The sequence below is a fragment of the Odontomachus brunneus genome, unplaced genomic scaffold, assembly GCF_010583005.1.
Source record: "Odontomachus brunneus isolate Ranch 3 - 2012 unplaced genomic scaffold, Obru_v1 Obru_scaffold_005, whole genome shotgun sequence".
NCBI classification, from domain to species: Eukaryota; Metazoa; Arthropoda; class Insecta; order Hymenoptera; family Formicidae; genus Odontomachus; species Odontomachus brunneus.
In genome coordinates, this window is record NW_022639455.1 from 218,024 (window position 1) to 240,702 (window position 22,679).

General features: G+C 36.5%; 2 protein-coding genes across 6 annotated transcripts; one reads left to right on the plus strand and one right to left on the minus strand.

Moving 5' to 3' along the window:
* Positions 1-95: 95 nt before the first annotated feature.
* LOC116850284 (protein bric-a-brac 2-like) lies at positions 96-11,376 on the minus strand. 3 transcript variants are annotated; one of them, XM_032828389.1, is made up of 6 exons: positions 10,126-11,376; positions 7,877-8,358; positions 6,526-6,966; positions 6,311-6,413; positions 1,067-1,497; positions 96-957 (listed from the first exon to the last, which is right to left on the minus strand). In XM_032828389.1, the coding sequence occupies exons 2-6, from the start codon at positions 8,054-8,056 to the stop codon at positions 745-747; spliced, it is 1,368 nt and encodes a 455-aa protein (XP_032684280.1). In that variant the 5' UTR covers positions 8,057-8,358; positions 10,126-11,376; the 3' UTR covers positions 96-744. The 3 variants fall into 3 exon arrangements, with proteins under 3 accessions (XP_032684280.1, XP_032684295.1, XP_032684285.1); XM_032828404.1 differs by lacking the exon at positions 10,126-11,376 and adding an exon at positions 4,433-4,830 and having other exon boundaries at positions 1,067-1,510; positions 7,877-8,426; XM_032828394.1 differs by lacking the exon at positions 10,126-11,376 and having other exon boundaries at positions 7,877-8,394.
* A 140-nt stretch (positions 11,377-11,516) lies between these two features.
* LOC116850240 (ras GTPase-activating-like protein IQGAP1) lies at positions 11,517-22,070 on the plus strand. Of its 3 annotated transcripts, XM_032828291.1 has the most exons (28): positions 11,517-11,650; positions 11,984-12,074; positions 12,153-12,387; positions 12,483-12,627; positions 12,765-12,922; positions 12,992-13,126; positions 13,223-13,307; positions 13,394-13,485; positions 13,578-13,740; positions 13,853-14,019; positions 14,082-14,216; positions 14,298-14,454; positions 14,538-14,783; positions 14,899-15,047; positions 15,189-15,332; positions 15,433-15,756; positions 15,849-16,019; positions 16,095-16,208; positions 16,283-17,422; positions 17,511-17,640; positions 17,731-18,001; positions 18,104-18,385; positions 18,575-18,884; positions 20,487-20,650; positions 20,732-20,834; positions 20,918-21,042; positions 21,151-21,427; positions 21,519-22,070. In XM_032828291.1, exons 1-28 carry the CDS (start codon positions 11,611-11,613, stop codon positions 21,678-21,680), a joined length of 5,715 nt encoding a protein of 1,904 aa, XP_032684182.1. In that variant the 5' UTR covers positions 11,517-11,610; the 3' UTR covers positions 21,681-22,070. The 3 variants fall into 3 exon arrangements, with proteins under 3 accessions (XP_032684182.1, XP_032684173.1, XP_032684179.1); XM_032828282.1 differs by lacking the exons at positions 20,732-20,834; positions 20,918-21,042; positions 21,151-21,427; positions 21,519-22,070 and having other exon boundaries at positions 18,575-18,978; positions 20,400-20,535; XM_032828288.1 differs by lacking the exons at positions 20,487-20,650; positions 20,732-20,834; positions 20,918-21,042; positions 21,151-21,427; positions 21,519-22,070 and adding an exon at positions 20,359-20,376 and having other exon boundaries at positions 18,575-18,978.
* The last annotated feature ends 609 nt before the right edge of the window (positions 22,071-22,679 follow it).

Here is a 22,679-nt window from a genome sequence, read left to right on the forward strand (position 1 = left end):
TTAAGATGATATAACAATTGCTCTGCATTATATACATACTGGCCATGTTTAATCTTTAGGCTGCTGGCATTTTTCATTAAAAAAAGTATTTTTTTTCTCAAAAACTTTTCTATATAAATAACATACACATGGCACAGAATTTTGAGATTTGTGCAAAGCCATAAAAGTGGCTTTCGCGGCAGTCTAAAAGTTAATAACTTAAGCATATATAAAATATAACATATATAAATATATGGAAGAATCATATGAGCGCGATGCTTTAAGCAGTTAGTTCAGCAACATCACAGTAGTACAAGTATAGTACGTATATAGTACAAAGACATGGATCATATTACATTTTGTCATATTTTTATATATTCAATCTCATAACAATATCCTTCAGGTTGTTCTTTTTGTCAAAGTTTGAGAATGACAATTTTGACTCAAAAATAATAAATAATGATATAACGTACGTCTTAAATTCTCACATACACACGCATACATGACTGTGGGCGGATATATTAATATATCTTAAAGTAACGTATAAATATTAATTAAAAATACATTTTATATTTATGTAACTGTCTGAAATTTTCGAGTAAAAATATAAATTTTCGTATAAAAAGATAATTTTGCATCAACTTCGAACATAACAATTCACTTCTTGGAAAAATCTGTGGATTTTATCAAAATAAAAAATTAACAGAAAAAAGTCCTCAAAACACGAGAGATTGTAAGCGTCACTCGTGCTCGATTTGCGATAGTCTACTCTTTGTCTGGTTGAGCGGACTCGTGACTGTTATTCTGTTGAGAACTCTGCTTGATGATGTTGACCAATGTATCCAATCTGGTAGGATGTGCTATTTGCAGAACCATGTGCGCCTCTTCCAAGATTAAGAGACCATTGTGTGCGTCGCTGGCCGATAGATTGTGCGCTGATATCACGTGCCGTCTCCAGGCCGCGTGCGTAGGGAGAACCTAAAAATTACGGAAATAAAATATCATTCGTCACGAAAAAGACGCAAAATGGTTAATGATACAATTCATCGCGGCTTCGTTGTGTAACGAACGAAGGCGAAAGGCTCACTTGTAAGCACCACTTGCAATTGAGGGACGGTGAGATGGTGTGGACAGCTTTTATATGCCTTCTACGAAAACCCCAGCTCGTATACGCTCTATCGCAAAAAGGACACGGGAACGGTGGATAAGCCGGCCCGCCTTTTATCATTTCTTCCGACAGATCCGTGCCGTAGGACTCGGCTAACGCAGAGAGGCCGGGCTGCGAGGCGCCCGGACTGTGTCCCGCGAAGAAACCCGAGGACTCAGCTTGATCGAACGCTTGCTCACCATGAAAATGACCCCGCGAGTCAGACGGTAGCGGGTCTTCCGCGTACTTCGAGGTGTCCCACGGAGAACTTTGTTCGACTGCGAACGGATCTGTTTCGTGTGTCTGCGGATCTGGAGAAGCATGACGAGCCTCGGCTATCACCGTCACAATCGGCTTCGACGAGGACGCTCCTGTAAAGAATGTTTGCCAGTCATTTGAATCGTTTTCTTCATAAGTAAAACTCAGTGTTGACTATAAGCTAAGTATCGATCGGTGTGTTCGTGTGTGTGACTGGTATGATATAATTATAAGTAACTATAACTAATAAATATAACTTACTCGACGTGATAGTCGTGATCTCTTGATTTTGCTTCTCTCTACTTGCGCAAGACAATAATATTTCGCACAATAAACATTGCCGTTGATCCCAATTTTTCGCATTAACTTAAAGTAATAATCGTGACTTACAAAGTATAAATAACAGTTTATCCGCGAGAAACCGTCGCTCTTACAAATATCGCAAAACGCAGCTTTTGGTGATACTTTCGCATAAATAATAATCTCACGTAATATGCGAAAAGAGAGAAGGTACATCAGAAATGAGAAGACAATTAAAAATGTAAAATAGGTTTATTTCCGACCAGTCGTGTATCTCATCTACAATAGTATCGATTTAAATAATAATAGTCGACCCGATAATGATCAACGCCGGTATCGCGCGTAACCGAATAAAAATGACTCGAATTCACGTGAAATAAAGTAAATGGAGATCAACAGACGCTTTCGCGCGAATCTCGAGAATGATCAAAATCGCACGTAATCGCAACGTATATATCCTAATTCGGAGATGAAAGGCCAATTCAAATCGGATTACAGATGTAAATGTGCGAACATTCTCAATAGCAATTGCCGTAAAGAGTGTCAAACGTTTTAGCTCCGCCGAAAATGAGTAAGAGCGAGACAATACGTTGCAGAGCATGTCAGCAATGAATCGCAAAGTTTGGCATTTTGACAACAGCAACAGATCATCGACGTGAACGTTCACGCGTTTACATCCGCAGCCTAACTCCGATATAACGTTTCTCGCCCGAAAATTACAATTGCATTACATACATATTCTAATAGTTCGTGGCGCATATAGCGACCCTCCGCGCGCTGGCGATTTAAATAATCTACAAGCATGTCTTAAATCACTATTCCTGTCGTAAGAACTACGAAGTTTTTTTTCTGCCTTCTTTAAGTGTACATGAAGAGTTGCCGTTGTCGTACAACGTGCGTTCACGCACGCACGCGCGTGCGTGACCAGCACGACCGTGACCGACACGGCCGAATCACACATTCTCGTGTTACGTGTACATATATGTACATACATACCATACATATACCTCTAAGTGAGTACGTGTACGCGTGTGTTCATGCCTGTGCACATATAGGATGGCTCAAAATTCGCAGGATGAAAACGTCGCAGTGGGGAAGTCCGTGGAAATGAGCGATGAAAGTGCATGTGATTCTGTTCTTCTTTTATTCCAATCCAGTTTCGCTCTTCAAATACAAGAGATTCAGTGATCGCGTACTCGGCTTTGCACAATATGGCGGGATCTACGAAAAAGTGAACGTAACAACTACACGATCTCTTTTTTTCTGATTTTAATATTAAGAAACATACATGAACGGGCGCGCCTTTTTCACTCAGTTCCTCAGGGTGTACGAGAAACTCGTCATCCTCGAATGTTGAGACATCTTGTACACACGACGTCACAGGTGCCCGAACATTTACTAGATCGAGAGTTACATAATTCTGAGTCTTACATATAATATTTGAGATTGAAAATCGCATAAATAACTCTGATTATGATAGAGTTATATATTGATATTAATTATAACGATTTCAATTCTATTCGTACACGCATAAAGCCGAAAATCCTGTAACATTCCCTCTCAATCTAGAGAATGTTCGGGCATCCATGATGTCGTGTGTACACGACGCATATACGCACAACGAATGCGTGCCGCATAAAGTATATATATACACGCGTACTCTATCCGTGTATTAATAATGCGTGAGCGAGTACGTGATGTGTGTATATCCGAGTGCGAGAGTGAGTGAAAGAGCGAGATAGAGGGTGAGAGCAAGAAAGAGAGAGACAGAGCTATTCGCGTGTCTCTCTCCGATATACGCCGACTTAATAATATCATGTCGTCTTTACCGCCGAGAAGTGAGTTCTCGTATGAAACATACCGCAAATAAACGTTAAGGAGGAATGTTACGTTATTCGAAGTGCCATACGAAAAACACAACAAGGTACACAGGCAGCTGGACGATTGACCTCGCTCTCGCGAGCGCGTCGTTAATAGTAGCGGTGGTGGCGGTGGTGATGGTGATGATGATGTTGTTGGTGGTGGGGGAGATTCCTTAAAGTACGCGCGGTGTGCGAACGCGAAAGAAGGGGACGCGCCAGGAGAGATCGAACAAAGTTCCCCGGGGTGTTACCCCCTTCGACAAGGTGGAAATAATAACGAAACTACCGCGGAAGGCTTAGAATTATTATTCGTACGTCCGCCGGCTGCGCCGAGCGCGGCGAACGTGAAGCGTATTTATAAATAACTCTCGATCGCGATCTACGATGCACCTCCTAAGATCACACCCTGTCACCCCGAAGTCTACAATCTAAAATCGTCGTCGCGGATCGGAGCGCGCGCAATGTATCCGCTCCGATGCCTATTGCACGTATTCGAGTAATCCGCGCGAATTTCTTTCACAGTCCACACCGGCCGGCCCGATCGTCCGTCCCTTCTTCCCCCCGTTAACGGCTACGCGCGCGCGTTAAACCTAATTATCTACTTACATCGATCTTTTTTACAACGTTCTAAAACGCGAAAGCGCGAAAGCTCACACCGAGGAGGAACGAGCGAGGGACGAGCCTCGCGACGGTTCCGCATGCGGCAATAAACCCAATAAAGAAAGAGAAAGAGAGAGAAAGAGAGAGGGTGAAGGGGCGGAGGGGCGACGGGGTCTTTTTTTTACAAGAGTTTATGATCCTATTCCAGCCAGTGGAAACGTTTCCGTTTGACCCCTGACCTGAAACGCCCTAGTCATTGAGTGTAGACCGAGCGCCTCTGAAACAGATACCTTTTCAAGCCCCTATTGCTAGTGTCGATTTTGGTTACGCAATTCTTCCATGCCTCCTCCCACTCGATGCTGTTGGGCGCAATGCCGCTGAAGTGCAACAGAACCTCCCGAATTAGGTGTATTTTGTTACTGTCGAACTGCTGTTTGCCCATCTTGCCGTTCACGTTGCAAAGGATCCTCTCCTCCGGCGTGAAGAGGATCTTCATGAGGTCGCAGGCCAGGTGATCCATCGGCCGCGAGGACGCCCAAGTGGAGATTATGTCTGGACTCGGCAGAAGTTCGGCGTAAGGTAGCTGCTGATACGCGTAAAGCAGCGGCTTGACGTCCGAGAATCCACTTAGCCCGGACAAGCCCGATAAACCGGAAATGTCTTCAGCAGGGCTGTTCCCAGACCCTGCCACACACATCAGCACAGCGCGCTTTAGAGACACGGGCTGCCTTCTCACACACGTGACATTACACGCACAATAAAGAGAAAATGCGAGCGAGCGAGCGAGCCAGCGAGTGTACGTTATAAAAGGCTATAATGAAGGACCGATCACGCATCTTCCATCTCACGTATACGCCGCTCACGCATGCACGCACGCACATACGCTTGTGCATCGCCGATCGACGCGTGACGTCGGAGTCGACTTCGTTTCTCGAATCAACTTCCCGAATTACGTCCAAGTCGACGTGCGCTCTCGCGAAGCTCAGCGTGTATTACGTAAATTGGAAATCGCGACGATTACCGGCCATAATTTTGTGTGGATTACAGCCGTCACATATGTGTATGCGCAATCGCTTCGCGATTGATAACGAGAACGATCGAATTTTTTGCGAGCGTGCAATGTCTTCGCTATAATTTAACGAGATGTAGAGAAAGAGAGAGAGAAAGAAAGAAAAAGAGAGAGACGATAATTACGTCGCTCTCATTGTCTTCTCGATAGAGTTCTCTTTACTCGCGCACGCAATCTTTCTACCTTTCTCACGGTACCCTTGGCGGCGCAGCAAATAAAGGAAACATGGCCAAACACGCCAAAACGAGCGAAACAGAATATGCGATGAAAGCGAACAGAGGATTCGAAAGAAGCTACGAGCTGCGGTAGCAAAGAAAAAGCTTTGATACCGCCGCAGCGTACCGCTGAACACGCAGAAACTGCGAGTCGGTTTATACAATTTTGCGTGTTGCATTTATGCGTGTGATAGTGAAAACAACGGGTTATCAAGTGATAACTAACTATATACTCGGACATCGAAGAAGAAGCGAAATGCGATGTGGTCTTCGCATTAAATTCAAACTCATTGCTCCGGCAAAATTTTGTATACAAATCGTAACTTCTCTCCCACGTGTCTTTGACGAACTTAACTTAAAATCACGCATCTTCTCTCAATTTCAAATTGATAGACATTCCCCGATAAATATTTTAAAATCCCTTTATTCCACAAGAAACTTTGGCGCAATACTAAAGCTGAATTATCAAAATTTTCAATATTGAAAGTTAAAAATTACAGTAAATGTTGATCCTGGTTTAAATTAAAGAAATAAACATCTTCGCATATCTGTAGGAAGACATAACTTATAAAACGTGCGGCGTATTACGTATATTTTGTGTGTGTGTATTTACATGCTTGTACAAAACATAATATACCGATTTAACGGAGTTGCATTTACCAAAACATTGAGACACCAGCGATAATATGGCAATGAAAATGCAAAGGAAACTGAATGTCGTCTAGTTTCGCTAAAAAATATACAATTGTCCAACGCAAGGGACGCATTGAGCGTACACACGAATACGCAAAAGTAAATAGAACAGTCTATTTACACGCCAAGTAAGGCACATTTGCGCGCAATTTTAAACGAAAGAGGAACCAATCAATCTGACACTAACCTTGATTCCCATCCGACTGTCCCGTGTCTAACCTCTCCGCTGCATCCTTATCTAACGGAGATCGTCTCTGAATGTCTTCCACAGCCAGTTCCAATGGTTCTATCTGAAATGCACTTGGATTGAATGCTACGTTTCACACACACGTGCATTTAACATGCGACTGTGACTGTTTTGTCAATATTATCTAATATATTTCTATTACTCCCAGAACTAACTTTCATCTCCAGACGATGATACACTGGATTGGGCAATGTCTCAGGCAACGTGTACTCCCCGTCTTTCCCGCTCTGATCACTCGCCGCGGACTCATTTGTATTCTCCGACTGCGATATTCTAGGCGTTAGTGCTTTCTCCAAAATAGAATTGCTCTGCTGCTTGCTGACTTTCTGCTTCTTCTTAGGTGTCTCCTCTTTAATCAGCGGTGCATCTTCAGCCACAGCCTGCTCTAATTCAGCTAGTCTTTTGTACGACTCCTTTGCAAAGATGTCTCCACCGGACAGACCCCGAATTTGTAATGTTTCTGCAGCTTTCAAAAGTGCAGGTAAGTTCTTCTGCTCGATATTCACCTCTCCTTTGTATATAAATATAAGTAGTGCCTCCAATTCGCTAAAATGTACATCTTGAAGTATTATAACTGGATGCTGACATGGGTTTGTCTAGAAAAGAGAAAAATAAGATTGTTAAGCTATAATTTTACATTGCATATTATTACATAAATTATTAATCTATATTATTCATTTTTAAGGCAATTTTATTTTATATTATTTCATTACAAAAGCTATTTTTCTAAAAATCATTATTTTAAAAATATAATAATATTATACAAAATAATATTTAATTGATAAAATGGGTAACATTGATAAAATGCACAAAATATTTACATTATATATTGATATACAAATATTCAAATATATTTATTAGCTATAGATTAATAAGATATGTTTAAATCATTTTTATAATACTATTATGTATAATATAAATGCTAGTATATATCACTCATAGGTGTAAGAGTTAAATTATCCTTTCTGTTATGTATATAAAAAATAAAGGATATATTTTCTGCTTAAATTAGCAGACAAACGATGAGAATTGTTATCATTTTTATATTGGAGAGGTAATATATAAATAAAATTTGTGTTGTTTTTGACATCAGAATGAATTTAACAATAAATATAAATCTCTATTATTTTTCTAAGAGCTTCAAAACTCTATGTCACAAACACACCGTTTCGCAGCAAGAATTGAGGTAAACGCGAGAGTAGTCCCGATTAGAAAATCGGAAAGCCAATTAGCCGATAATTGTGGTCAATAATCGCCTGGTTTAGCCCGAAATCGAGCACGACAATCTGTCTCTAACCTCGACGCGAGAGCGCTCGGCTAGTTACGCGACAGCTGTCAAACGCGTTGTGTACATACGTTTCGCTGAGGCGTGACGCGCGCGAGTACCACCAGAACCACGAAGTGGACAGTAGGACGAGCTCGGACGAGCAGGACGAGCCATCGTCAAGCCGAGGACTCGTCCACGACAGTCGTTCAACGACAAACACGACCTTGACCTGGCCTCACCTGGAAGACCTTCTTGAAGAAGGGACTGCTGGCCGAGAGTATCACCTTGTGCGCCGTAAGACACTGTCCGTCACTGGCGAGAGTCACGTCCACCAGACCCTCTTCCTCCCACAGACTCTCGAAGCTGGTCGCGATATTGCTGAGAAAACTGTTCCACTTTAGGCATATTTGACTTGACATGTCGCGCGGGATAGTGCAGCAGGCACGGCGCGGCACGGCACGGCTCGGCACGCTCGTACTGTGTCGAGGTAGACGCTATCGCACCGTGATGTCGCGCGGTGAACGCGAGCCTTGCCTTCTCACGCGACGACGGGGACGGCGAGCGCGACAGTGGCACGGCAGTCGTGCCAGGCACGCACAAACATCGTCGGCGGCGGAGTCGGGAGAGGAGGAGTGTCTGTTCTGTTCGTTCCACCTGCACTGCCGTGCACTCGTCGCACTCTTCTTGGTCTGCACCTCTTGGCCGCGCGACGCTGCACTTTCTGTCCTCGGAGCGAAGTAGGGGCATCATGCACGAGAAAAAAAATAAGAATTGAAATTGAAAAGTACTGCGAATCATGCGGTTGAAGGGAATAGATTTTGTACATTTACATTTTAACGAAAAATCTAAAGGTAAAATATGAAAGATGCGACTGAAAGGAACAAATATTGTCGCGGTGAATATATAAATATGGCGGTAAATATGGCGATTTGTAAATGATTTCACTTCAGCTGCTCTCTCTATATGTTTTATTGCAATTTTGCTTTCTTTTTTTCATTTCCGACAAACTTCAAGTAATCTATTTAATTTTAAGTGCAGTAGGTGCAACGGAGCAAAGGTGAATGTTCGCGCGCGAATTTTGAACGGCGTGGAACACTTAGTGGCGTTCAAACCTGTGTTCCATCGAGCGAAACCACGATATCGATGCATTAACGTTCTGTACATAACGATAATGAAATAAACTTACACACATAAACAAGATATGTTTCAGCCAAGTCCAAATTCAAGCCTTACTCTGCGTTCTATATAAATATTTTCTATGTAAACATGTTTGCGTTTTAGTCCCCTACGTATTAATAATGATAAAATAAAAAATAATATATGCATATATATATATATATATATATATATATATATATATATCTATTTTAATAATTATTACTATTGTGTAATATATATGCATATACACATGCATATATATTACACAATAGTAATAATTATTAAAATAGACATATCGCCTTCATATTTTAACAATTGTTACTGCTGTCTTCAATTGGCATATCCAAATAAATTGTCGACAAGCTATTAAAGATTTACAATCCCGATTGAAATTGTGCGACCAGATCATATATTTCGAAATGTTAATCCTAGAACGGCTAACGCAATCCAATGGACTCCAAAACCATGTTTAAGCTCTCGTTAACCTTTTCACGTTAATTTAGTTTGGTGAACTAAACGAAGTAGCGAAAGTTTAGAAGTGAGAAGGAGTGGAAAAGTTATACAAAGAAAGTAACATCAAAGATCGTCGGGAGTCTCGAGGAGTTTTTGAACCTCGAGGAGTTGCAATCTTTTCTAAGATTATCTTTTTACATCAGAAACTCAATTATTGGTTAAGTACTACTTTCATTAATTCTTTAGTTAGGAAAGGTATTTCTGTGCTAATCGTCATGCTTACATATTTATTAATATGTACGAATTGCATATATATAAAATATTCAGTATAACGGTCCCACATAATTTTTCTAACGTTTCTGACATATTAATAAGAATGTATGTATATATATGTATGCCTCTTTTGTAGTTAAAGAATTAAAAATATAGGACCTAACCAGTTAAATTTCTAATATGAAAAAATAATCTTAGAAAAGATTTTAACTCCTCAGGGCTCATAAAAGACCCCAATGATCGTTAATACGCAGTCGATTTCTTGGCTGTTTTAAGATTAATCTCGTTTTCTTCATCTTTAAAGAGAGTTTATTCTAATATTCAATGGAAAAGAAACAATATTAAAATTTGACATTATTACGTACTAATATGCAAATTAATATATACGTATTAATATGCAATCCACGTTTAATTTTTCAAAAGTGGGAGAAAATAATATTGAGGTCTTAATCAAATGTATAACTTCATATTCGCTTACGAGAGAACGTTATATATCCTAAGAAAGCCACGCGGACGGTGTTGGATCGAAAGGCAAAATCGCTCCACGACGCGGCAGACTTACATTAAACAAGGCGAAGCCAAGTGTGCATGCGTGCGTGCTTACGTGCGTGCTCGCGTGCGTACGTTCAACCGTGCGGCCGACAACAACAATTCCCGCGTGCGTGGCCCGCGTGCGTGCATGCGTGCGTGCCTGCTCGCGTGCATGCATGCTTGCGTGCGTCCGTGTCCATAACAGAGTTCCATAATCGTTAAGGTTCCACCGGGTTCTACCATGCCTTGCTTCACGTCCCAAGCGTGGTTACACGAAAACAGAACGAAAACTTTAGCAACGTTTCGACGCGTTTATTTCATCGCACTCGAAGAAATAATTCGTCGAATCGACTAATCATTTCTTCGAATTTTTTCCAATGGATATTGCAAAAACCGAATTATTGTCTGGATTTTGCAAGAAAATATAATATATACTATTATATTAATAATATTATATCCACTTATACAGATATTTGTGCCTTTTTAATTTACTATGTACATGAATATCTTTCTCAGAAATATTATTATATTAAAAAAATTGAAAATAGTTATTAAAGTGTATTTTTTTCATTTGATATATAGTATCGCAAAACCACTAATATTTTTTTACACTCTAATAACTTTATCTTTATTTATTTCTTTTTAACTTGAAATCTCCTCTTCACATTTTCTTCCTAATCTTCCACACCATTCGTACAATATACGCCTGCTCGTTCAATCTCACTGCTAATACACGCGCCTACTTCTCTCTTTGCTCACAGCAAAATTCTCTTTTTTTATTCTATCTCAACCTAATTTCCACGCTAGTCTTTTACTTTTACGTTTTATTCTACTTGCGACCTTTTCGTTTCGCTTTACCTTTTTTGCTTCTATAATCTCGTTCTATTAATTATATCACTTATTTACATTCTTTAGATAACTTCTATTGTTTACTCTTACATTTTGGCTATATCCTAACCTCATCAAAATTGATGTCTGTTTTGTGCGAAACAATTTTTACATTTGTTCTGCGAACCTTGCACTTTTGTACCTGAAAAAATTTATTTTCCTGTCAATAACTTCTCAAAAATATCACTTATTTTGAACACTTCATTAACTTTGTGAGCGACTTCTAAATAAAAATATAGTAAAAATATCATTAGTCTTTCTTGATATACACACGTCCTTATTCTTTACATTCTTCTTATTTAGTATAATTGTCTATATCTGTTATTACTACTAAATTAATACCGTATTTTTTTTTCTTGCGGAATAGAATAAATCAGAAAACATAATATTTTTTAACATCTTATAATTTTTTAAAGTTTTACCTTGAGCTGTGAGTCTTTGTTTGATATTTTTTCAGCAATATCGACAATCGGCAATTGAGAATCGATATTTTGAATGGAACATCGATACTGTCTATGTGCGCTCTCTGTCGTGCACCTTCAATATTACTGTAGTTAGTGCTGCCACCAAGTGATAAATTTAAATTCCATAGGATATAACGTATCGTTTGATGTTTTTCACCTGTTGCTGTCTATTTTTCGTGTGACAATTGAACTTGTTTTCTTCTAATATGACTGATAATAATGACATTTTCATGCAAAATGGAAAAGGTGAGGACATTAGCGATTTGCACATGTATATCTTTATTATTATATGTAATTGCTAGTGAATATACGTCGCGTATATCTTTCTGTAGAGAGCTAGCTATAATTTACATAAATGTATGTATCTATACACGTATTATTACAGTTTTGCACGTGTATATGTGTGTATACAATGATATATGTTTAATTCTTAAGATATTTAGAAATAGTATGGGTGGCAACGTATGCAAAAAAATATCTCTGTTGGCATGATAAAGATAATTTAAATGTGCTATATTAGTATAGATGATATCTTGTTAAACATAAGCTTTCAAGTGACTATAAATACATGTATTAAAGGAGAAGACAGAAAATCTGCTGAAGAAATGGATGTATTACGTCAAAAAATGTTAGCATATGAATATCTCTGTCATCTGGAAGAAGCTAAAAAGTAATATAAACTATATTTTTATGTCTACCTAAGTATAGGAATATTTATATTGACATTTATGAAAATCTCCTTCTGTAGATGGATGGAAGCTTGTCTCAGAGAATCATTACCTCCGACAACAGAGTTGGAAGAGAATCTACGCAATGGAATATACTTAGCAAAACTTGGCCATTTTATAGCACCTGATATCCTGCCACTGAATAAGATCTATGATTCTGAGCAGCGTAGATACAAAATTGTAGGATTACAATTTCGTCATACGGATAATATAAACCATTTTTTAAGATGTTTGAAATGCATGCAACTACCGTTGGTATGTACTTATAAAATATAATTTTCTTATAGTAAGGGAACATGTCAGGCATTCTTATTGTTAAAAAATTAATATATTGATTTTTATGTTTATAGATATTTCAACCAGAAACAACAGATATATATGACAAGAAGAACATGCCACGAGTAATATATTGTATCCACGCTCTTAGTACACATTTATTTAAATTGGGGAGAGCACCACAGATACAAGATTTATATGGAAAAATAAATTTCACAGGTTTGTATTTTGTTTATTGCATCATATCTGCTATATTAAGATATCGTAACATATTAATTCAAATGCCTTTTTTAGAAGAAATATTAAATATATATTGCTGTATTTTTATACTATATTATCTCATGTATTTCCTTCAGATGAAGAAATTGACACTGTTAGTAAAGAACTACGAAAATATGGTATCCAAATGCCTGCTTTCCAAAAAATAGGAGGTTTATTAACTAACAATATCGCTACTGACACTGCTACTCTTCATGCTGCTGTAATTGCAGTTAATCAAGCTGTGGTGAAGAAAGTAAGCACGTTTTTTTTATCTAGTTTATCAAACAAATGTTGCAATTATTGATAATAAAAATGTTTACAGGATAACATAATGATATTACAAACGCTTCAATGTAAAGCAGCGCAATTGAATAACATTGTCCCTGCTTATATTGAAAAATACACGAAGACATTGTCAGAAGCTAAAGCTAAAAAGGTAGAGGCGGCGCTTAACAGGGTATATATTTATAATTATGTGGTTTTATTATTTTGAATTTTTTACATTTAATATACGACAATTAATAGCTTATTTTTTAATTTATATCATGCTCAGTCTCTCAATGACAGTTATGAACCAGATGCATATGATGAATTATTAACACAAGTTGAAATACAAGGACACATTAATTATGTGAATGGTAAGTATAAAATATATTTTTTGATATTATAAATGTATAACAAAAATATTTGATCTAGTTTGTTGTTATAATAAAATATATTTCAGCTTATTGTGCACTGAAAACTATAATTTCATCTGCATATTGTGAAGATAATAAATTAATACCTGCTCTAATGGCACAAACATTATCTCTTAAGGTACAACATAAGGAATATTATTTAAAACATAAGAATTATTTATTACAGATCTTTTGTTATACTATTAATATTACAAATATTGTTCCTCACAGAATATAATTCCTGAAAATGCTGAAATGTACAATGGAGAATTGTGGCAACTATTTGAAAATGTCGAATGGCACGATATAGCTTCCAAAAACATTCACTACTGGCAAAAACTACTTCAGAACTCCATTGACAGAGTAAATGAGATAGCATTGCAACATCACGAACGTTAGTATCACTCAATGCGATTTCTGTTGAACAATTGTCAAGAAATATCGAACATAATATCGATACAATAATAATACAATAATAAGATATAACATAATAAGATTTATTACAGGAAAAGAAACTGTGGAACGTTTAAATATGGTTTTACTTCAAGATTCGGATGAAGAGAAATTTTACGAAATTTTGCGAAGTCCTTGTTTGGGAATTTCTCATCAGATCGATGAATTCGCAGTCCCATTATATCACCAAGAGATGAAAGAGGATCGTCTTGAATCGGAGGTAAAATGAAAATTTACTAATATAACATACTCGAGAAACAAAATCAATGCATTTTTCTGCAGGATAATATTACATACAATGACATAGTAGTCAGCGTAACTGTGTTAACCACTATCGCATCCATTTCCAAAGCAGTAGACACGGGAAATCCAGATCTCGTGTATGAAAAATTATCGAGCGCCGAAGCACGCATATTCGTAAGTATAACGGTAATTTACGATTATTTACAAGAATAGAAACGAACTGTTTTAACATAGCATTGGAACCCACACACATAGGAGCTAGATGAAGAGAATAAAGCAAAGTATACCTGTGCACTGACGAATGTTCGGCATGAAAAGCAACTAAATGGCTTAAAATGCACTTTATTAACTTACAGTGATATTCAAATATGCGTAGATTCGGTAAATGCACAATGCATTAAGAACTCTGAAGGTATAACAAAAGAATTAAACAGATTGTGATTACGTATATATGTCATGTAATATTACATTAATATTGATAATTTGTTTAAACAGTTATAGAAGTTTTACAACGATTAAATCGGGCCGTGATCGAGAACGATTATGATAGTTTGACGGAAGCTTTTGAAACGATATGTATGAAACTTGATATACACATGTCTTCATACGACATGTCACTTTACTTAAAGCTATTCAAGGAGCGTTTAATTGAGAAACAATTTGATGGATCTGAATTATGGCTAGATGATGTTGAAACCATAGCGGAGATGGTTAAGTCAGAAAGCATGAAAGTCGAAGACAGTACGTTCACAAATGCATATTTACCACAGTCATTATTTTAAGCTAGAATTTGTTATGATAAATATACATTTTTTATTTATTATTTTTACGTGTTTTATTTTATTTTTGATTACAGTGATTACATTTTTGAGTGATATTAATGAGGCTGTGAAACGGGATAACATGTTAGATGTGATTGATTGCCTTCAAATAGTCGGTTGTACACTTAATGAAGCATGTCATGAGGAATGTTATCAGGCATTGCGGCAGTTACAAAAGCGAAAGGTAACAATTCTTATAAAGAATATACAGTATACAATGCGCGGTACAGTTTCTGCATTCTAAAAAAAATTGTCTATTTCTTTTCAAACTTATACGTATTATTTAATCATCTAATTATAGTTATTTATTTAACTATCATTGCAGCGAGAAATCTACAGTTCCCCGTACGTTTTATACATCACTGATAACGGAAATGAAGCATATATCGACGTGGAGAAAAACGTATATACGTGGGATCGACCGACAGATATCATGGAATCTTACTATATCACCAGAGAAGATGTAAAAGTATGTATTTTTCTCTGAGAAATTATATCAAGGAGTATGTATTCTTATTCTTCAAAAAAATACATATTACTTACGTTATCTTTATTCTATACGTTTGTAGGAAATAATTAAATCCATCGACGTTGCATCGAAGAAACGTCAGAAGTGGCACGAAAATAGGATATTGGAAGAAATCATAACCAGATTTCAGGCTTGTATCCGGGGATATCTGCTACGTAAAAAAATTCACGAAATACGTTCTCAGTTCAAAAAGAATTTAAAGAAAGTTGTCATGATACAAGCATGGTGGAGAGGCGTTATGCAACGTAAACGATATCTCAAGTTTTTAGAAAGAAAATGGCAAGATGCAACATTGCATGAGCACAAATCATTAAACGCGAAAACAATGAATAGTTATGATATATTAAGCCTATATAAGAACAAAGTAAGTTTTGAATTTAACTTTTGACTAAATATTCTAATTATTGCTCCATTTATTAATACACTACAATTATTCTTATCTTGTCCCGCAATTAGCAAGACATCAGGCGCATAATAAAGATACAAGCTTTGTGGCGTGGCCGAATATCAAGGAAAGCCTTTCATTCGTTACTGTACTCGGAAAAACCATCATTTGCTGTGGTCAGACACTTTTCAACGGTGTTAGGCTTCAATGCGGAAGATTACGATAAGGATTTAGAGCTACAAGTACGATGACTTATTTCATATTAATATACAGAGGTTTCTATGCACTCGAGTTCTGTTTACAGCCGTTTGTTTCAGAAATTAAAGCTCGACGTTGTGCAAGGTATTAAACACAATCAGAATTTGTCGCAACAGCTGGATAGCATGTACGTCAAAATAGGATTGTTGATCCAGAACAGAATAGCGCTACAGGTATCTCCCGAAGTTTGACATCTCATGCATTTAAATTGAAATTTTATTGGAACGTGTATTATTTTTACTTGCAGGATGTAGTAGCGCATAGTAAGAATTTGGATACTCTTGCAAAGGAGAAAAATACAACTGAGGACCAAGTAATTACCAACGACAACATTATGACGAAAGCGCACAAAGGTCTCAGATCACTAACGAAAGAGAGTCGTAAGATTCTGGAAGGATATCAGCATTTATTTTACGCCTTGCAAACAAATCCGCAATATCTTTCCAAATTATTGCATTTGCCTCCTCAGGGCAAGACAAACAAATTATTTCTGAAAAATGTAATCTTGACGTTATTCAATTTCGGTTCGAACACGCGAGAAGACTACCTGTTGCTGAAGCTCTTCGGTAGCGCTCTGAGAGAAGAGATTAGATGCAATTGTGACAAACCTTCGGATGTTTTGACCGGCAAACCGCTTGTACGCGAAATGGTGGTGAGTTATGCGAAACAATTGAGCGGTCAGGGATTATTGAAGCAAGTCGTGGGACCATTGATTGAAAAAGTCTTGGGAGACAAGACTCTGTATCTCGAGACGAATCCATCGGATATATATAAGTTGTGGCGGAATCAACTGGAAATGGAATCTGGTCAAATTCAAGACATGCCTCAGACGGTGTCTCGAGAGAGCGCATTGTGTTTCCCTCACGTGGTCAAAGTGTTGAACAAAACAATAAATGACCTGAAAAATATCTCTCTCGAGTTTCTGAATAAGATAACGGAATCTCGCGATTGGATACCATACGGAATGCTTTATATGGCAAAAGTTCTGTACGACTCGTTAACAGAGAAGTTCCCGCATGCTCCCGAGAAGGATATTTTGAAGGCCGTTGGCAATTTGATTTATTATCACTTCATCAATGCCGCAATCGTAGCGCCCGACACCTTTGACATCGTGTCGTTGCCGGTCGACAAATCGTTGTCTAGCAATCAGAGGCGGAATCTGGCCACGATTGCCAAGATTTTGCAGTTTGCCTCCACGAAGAAGGGTTTCGGCGACGAGTCACCGCATTTGGGATGCCTTAATCAGTTCATAATCGAATGCCACGAACAGTTCAAAAGTTTTTTCCGATACTGTTGTCAGGTAGAGGATCTCGAGGAGCACTTCAATATCCACGAATATACGGAAGCTACGCTCATACAAAAGCCGGAAATATGTATATCTTTGCAAGTAAGTGATTATATCAATTGTATGAATGCTCAACAATGGTAAAACTAATACACACTCAGTTTAATTGATCAATTTGAACGGTTCGTAGGAATTATGTGACATACATAATTTGGTGCTGAATTATCAGGATGAAATAGCGCCTGATCAGTCTGACACTTTGCATGACTTGTTGGAAGATTTAGGTCCGGCGCCGAGTGTAGCATCGTTACTCGGAATATGTGAGTTAAGCTAAAGTTATTAAAGTTATAAGTCGACGACGTATAATATTATATACGATATTTATTGTTAATATCGGTTTTCCTTCACAGCTCAATCGACGTACGAAACAAACTTCCCACGATATTGCAAGACCGAGGTGTGTTTGGTGTTGACTAATAAGTACCAAATACCGCGACACGACGATGCGAATCTGAGCAATCTCTTTATACAAGCGAAAGAGTTGCTCGTTTCGGTTCTTCCGTTTTTAAAGAGGCAGACTTTGGTGGAATCTTTGGAGACCACTTGTTCTCCGATGTATGTGAAGCTGTACGATCATGAACACTCGATGGCAATGCCAACACTACACGTTATTCGCGAGAGGTGAGACTTCAAATTTCTTAGGCAACCTTTGTGTCACCGACACTTCATGCATCTGTTAAATCTTTTGCAAATTATTAATACATCATGAAATCTTCACAACAGCTCTTCTATAAATGACTGCAAGTTGCAATTGCGTTCATATCTGCACAAACTCGAACTCGAAGGATGGGTGAATCGTGCGGATGGTTATCAAACGATTGTGACTGCTATAGCGAAGGATATTTGCAACAAGAAGAAGTATCGAGTTATGAGAGATAAAGAGTTGCAGACGTTGCGTGCGACCAAAGAACGACTAGAGGAGAAAACGAAGTATTACGAGGAGCAAGTTAAATTTTACAATCAGTATATACAACGTTGTCTCGAAAATTTACACACCGGAAAAGGGTATGTTATTTCACATCAGTTTTCTTTAACAGATTTCCGTTTTAAGTGAAATTCAAAATGTGATTACACATTTTCAAAATAATTTATTAATCACTGTTAACTTCGATACATCATGTAGGAAGAAGTTTTTTCATTTAAAAATTTTTATTTAACTCGTACTCTAAAGATAATCATTATAATTCTTCACAGTTCACGTCGCGCGTATCAAGCACTGCAGAAAGATACGCATGGCAAACTGAGATCAAAGATGACGTTGAAGTATTCCGCCTGGAAGTTGCAAGAGAAGGGTGTGCTAGTGGAGGTGGACGGATTGACACAAACGGAGTTAAGAAATGTCATTTTCGAGATCAGTCCGACGGAGCATAGCGGTCTCTTCGCCGTGAACTGTCGATTTATGGGCCTCGAGATGGAAAAGCTCGATATCAACATACAAGAGTTGCTACAACTGCAATACGAGGGCGCATCCATCATGAATATGTTCGGCAGAGCGAAGGTCAACGTGAACTTACTTCTGCATCTCCTCAATCGGAAGTTTTATGGAAAGACCTGAACGTGATCTCGCGCAAAGGCGCGTATCGGCAGAGGTTGAGAAAGTAAGTTTATGGACGAAAATGAAGTTGGTTTCATATTGTAACGCGTATCCTCTACGTGCAATTTATTGCTAGCCGAACGCGCTAGAACAGGCACATGGTCACGGCGTTTCGTCGCTATGACAAATTTGATGAGTAATTCGTGTTCAGTACTTCCATACATCGAGAATGTAAAACTCGATATAAACTGTAATATACTAAATATGTAATATGCAAGGTGCGACAGAGATTTCTGATTTTTCATTTCATCATCTACTGATATGCTCTAGTAGTCTTCTTTCGATTATTTTAGATATCACTGAAAGGAACAAATAGGGTTTCAGCATTAAAAATGCATACAAGTAATAGAGAGATATTCCACACTAACAATATTTTTACAAAGTTATTAACAAGTGAGCCTCTGTAGAAGCTAATTTTATTCTGTTAAACTCCATTGTTTTGTATATTTTTTAACTTTAGAAAGTTTAAAAATTTATGCATTTTCTAGCATTAAGAAATTGCATACTAAAATCAAGGAATTAGTGAAAAGTGTAGTTTGACTTCTGTTAGAGGCTTATTCGTTAGTAATTTATATATTATTAATAAGAAATATCTCTTGTTCTTGTTTTTTTTTATTAGTTCTTTACAAATTACAGTTCTGTGTTCTCACCTGTTTCTTTATGCTGTAATTAAGATAATTGGAACAAGATAAAGACATATTTCGTGTATTTTACACGACATAATTTGTCGATGAACATTATTATTATGCAGATTAACCTTAAAAGAAGCATTTTATGAAATCTCGTGAACTTTTGTACCCTAATATATATGTTAACGATATGTTAATTCATTTACAGCAATCCGTCTAGTCTAAGTCTAGGTGTAACATGCGTCCAGATGTAATATACATTGTAAATAATCGTATTTGTGAAAAATTGAAAGTATTATTATGCAAAAAGTATTGGTACTGGTCAACATCATGTATAAGTAATGTTTCTGTGTATTTATCCGCTACGTGACTATGAATTAGAATATACAGATATCATGATGTAGACTTAAAATATTAAGTATAAAGTACTTTTAATATTTTTTACTTTTATTTGTGACATTGTAATATACTATCTTAACGATGAAGAGAATAATAAAATATATATGCTTTTATTGCAAATTTAATATATTTTATATTTTAATATTAAAACATATGAGATAAAACATGTTTCTAAGGGGTACCTTAAACCCGTTATTTCTTAAAATTAGTTCCAAAGTCTCCATTACGAACCGCCACTTTTTTTAATGAGAAATTGAGGTAGTGATAGCTATAAATAGCATCTGTATTGATCAATTTACTTACAGAAATAACGGGTCTCTAACGTACTCCTTAGACCCGTTATTTCTTAAAATTAGTTCCAAAGTCTCCGCTATAAGTCGCCACTTTCTTTGACGAGGAATCGAGGTTACAAACAACTGGCTAATGGGACATAGGAGCTGCCCAGCTGCCCTTGGCCAGTTTAACAAGAAGAAGAGGAATCGAGGTAATGATGGCTGCTGCATCAACATTGAACTTGGATAATAATTCTACTAAAAATGGAGAAAATACAGAAATGGACCAGCAACTTAAAGATAGAGCTGAAAGAAATCGCCAAAGAGCAATGTTATTAAAAAAGTCAAAGATTGTAACACATCCATATGCAAATAGGTAATCATCCAAGTATATATATAAAAGAATTTGAAAGATACTTTGTTATAATTAATAATATACTATGCTTGATTATTATAGCGACTCAACAAATAAAAGATTATTAAAAGTACAAGGGCAGCATGTTATTGACAGTGGTGGAGGCTTTTTAATAGAAGAAAACGATGATCTGGAACAGCAAATGGTATGTCAATATATATATATATCAATATATATATTATTTCATAATAGTTTTGAAAATATTTACTATAACTCTTGTTTAATTAGCTCAAAATAAGAACAGAACCAGAACCTGTACTTGGTAAATTCAATGATTGTGAAGAATGTCAACAAAAGTTTGGTGATTCATATCTTTTACGTACGTTCAATCTTTCAGTCTGTGATGAATGCAGGTATGATTAATATTGTTTAAGATAAACTATTTTATTTAACAATAATGAAGAATTTGTCAGCATAATGAAGAATTATGATTATCAAACTACCATTTTTTGTCTATCTAGAGATAAGGAAGGAAAACATTCTCTGATTACCAAAACAGAGGCCAAACAAGAATATTTATTAAAAGATTGTGATCTTGACAAACGGGAGCCTATGCTGAAATACATTGTCCGGAAAAATCCCCACAATGCTAACTGGGGTGAGATGAAATTGTACTTACATTTGCAGATCGAGCAGAGGGCCTTAGAAGTATGGGGTTCAGAAGAAAATTTGTTAAAAGAAAAAGAAATGCGTGATATTAAGCGAGAAGGAGCAAAAATCAAGAAATTTAATAAAAAGGTATGTTAACTGATTATATTTTTTGTATATTGATAAATTATATCCTGGTAAAGTCGTCGAAACTAGATTCTCATGTTTCACTATCATGCAGATGAAAGAGCTGCGTATGCAAGTAAGGAGTTCCTTATATGATAAAACAACTAAGGCTTCACACGTTCATGAATTTGGAAAGGACACTTATAATGAAAAGGACGATACATACACACACACTTGTAAAACTTGCGGTTATGAAGAAACGTACGAAAAGATGTAATAATACATGTTACTATAAATATTTGCAGCAGTATGAATTATATATAGCAAACATCTCGTAATTAGTAAATATCGTGTTTTATACAAAAATATACAATTTTTTCTGGAAAATTTGCAAAGAAATTTAATAGCGCGTGAATATTATCACGACACTATGAACGATATATTTGTTTATTTTATAAAAGCCAAATATATCAACTTTACAACTCACCAGTTTTATCTCTTATTAGTGCTGTACACGAAATATTTTTACTGTGATACCTATTTTGTATATCTGTTATGTAATTTGATAAAATTGTTAATGTATTATAATAATACTGAGGTGATTTTATCAGAAGAGAGACTGAAGTTTGCGCACTTAGGCATAATACAATATACAATGATAAAAATACATGTATATGTTGCGTTATTTTCTATATCAATATAAAAATTACACTACAAGAAGAGGAATATATACATATATATCTGTAAATAAAACTTTCTATTCTTTCTAATATATTATTTTATTATTTCCTTATTTCTTTATTTACATTTTTTGGATTTCTAACAACTTTCAATTTTTTTATTTGTGTCTTATACTTCTTTTCTCTATTTTTGTTTATTAACGTGATACTTACATTGGAACAACATAATTATTTTATATTTATTTTTCAGTACATACACTATTTTTCTCCATTATTAAAATGTAGTTCATAAAGCAAGAGAAATTTCATAATTATGCTCTCCAATAAAATATGTCTGCATATTTCTCTATCATTTTATTAAATACATTTTAATATTTGGAAGACTTTATAAACAATAATTGTGATATTATATGGAAAATTAGTACATGTGGATCATGATCTTTAATCGTTATTTCCTTTGCAAGCATTTCATTTTTTTACATTTAAAGTACCATTATTACATTTGATGATTGGGTAATAATTATATTTAATTTGTTTTTATCCAAACATATGCGGATGTTAAAAAAATGTGACATTATCTTAGATTATGTTAAATA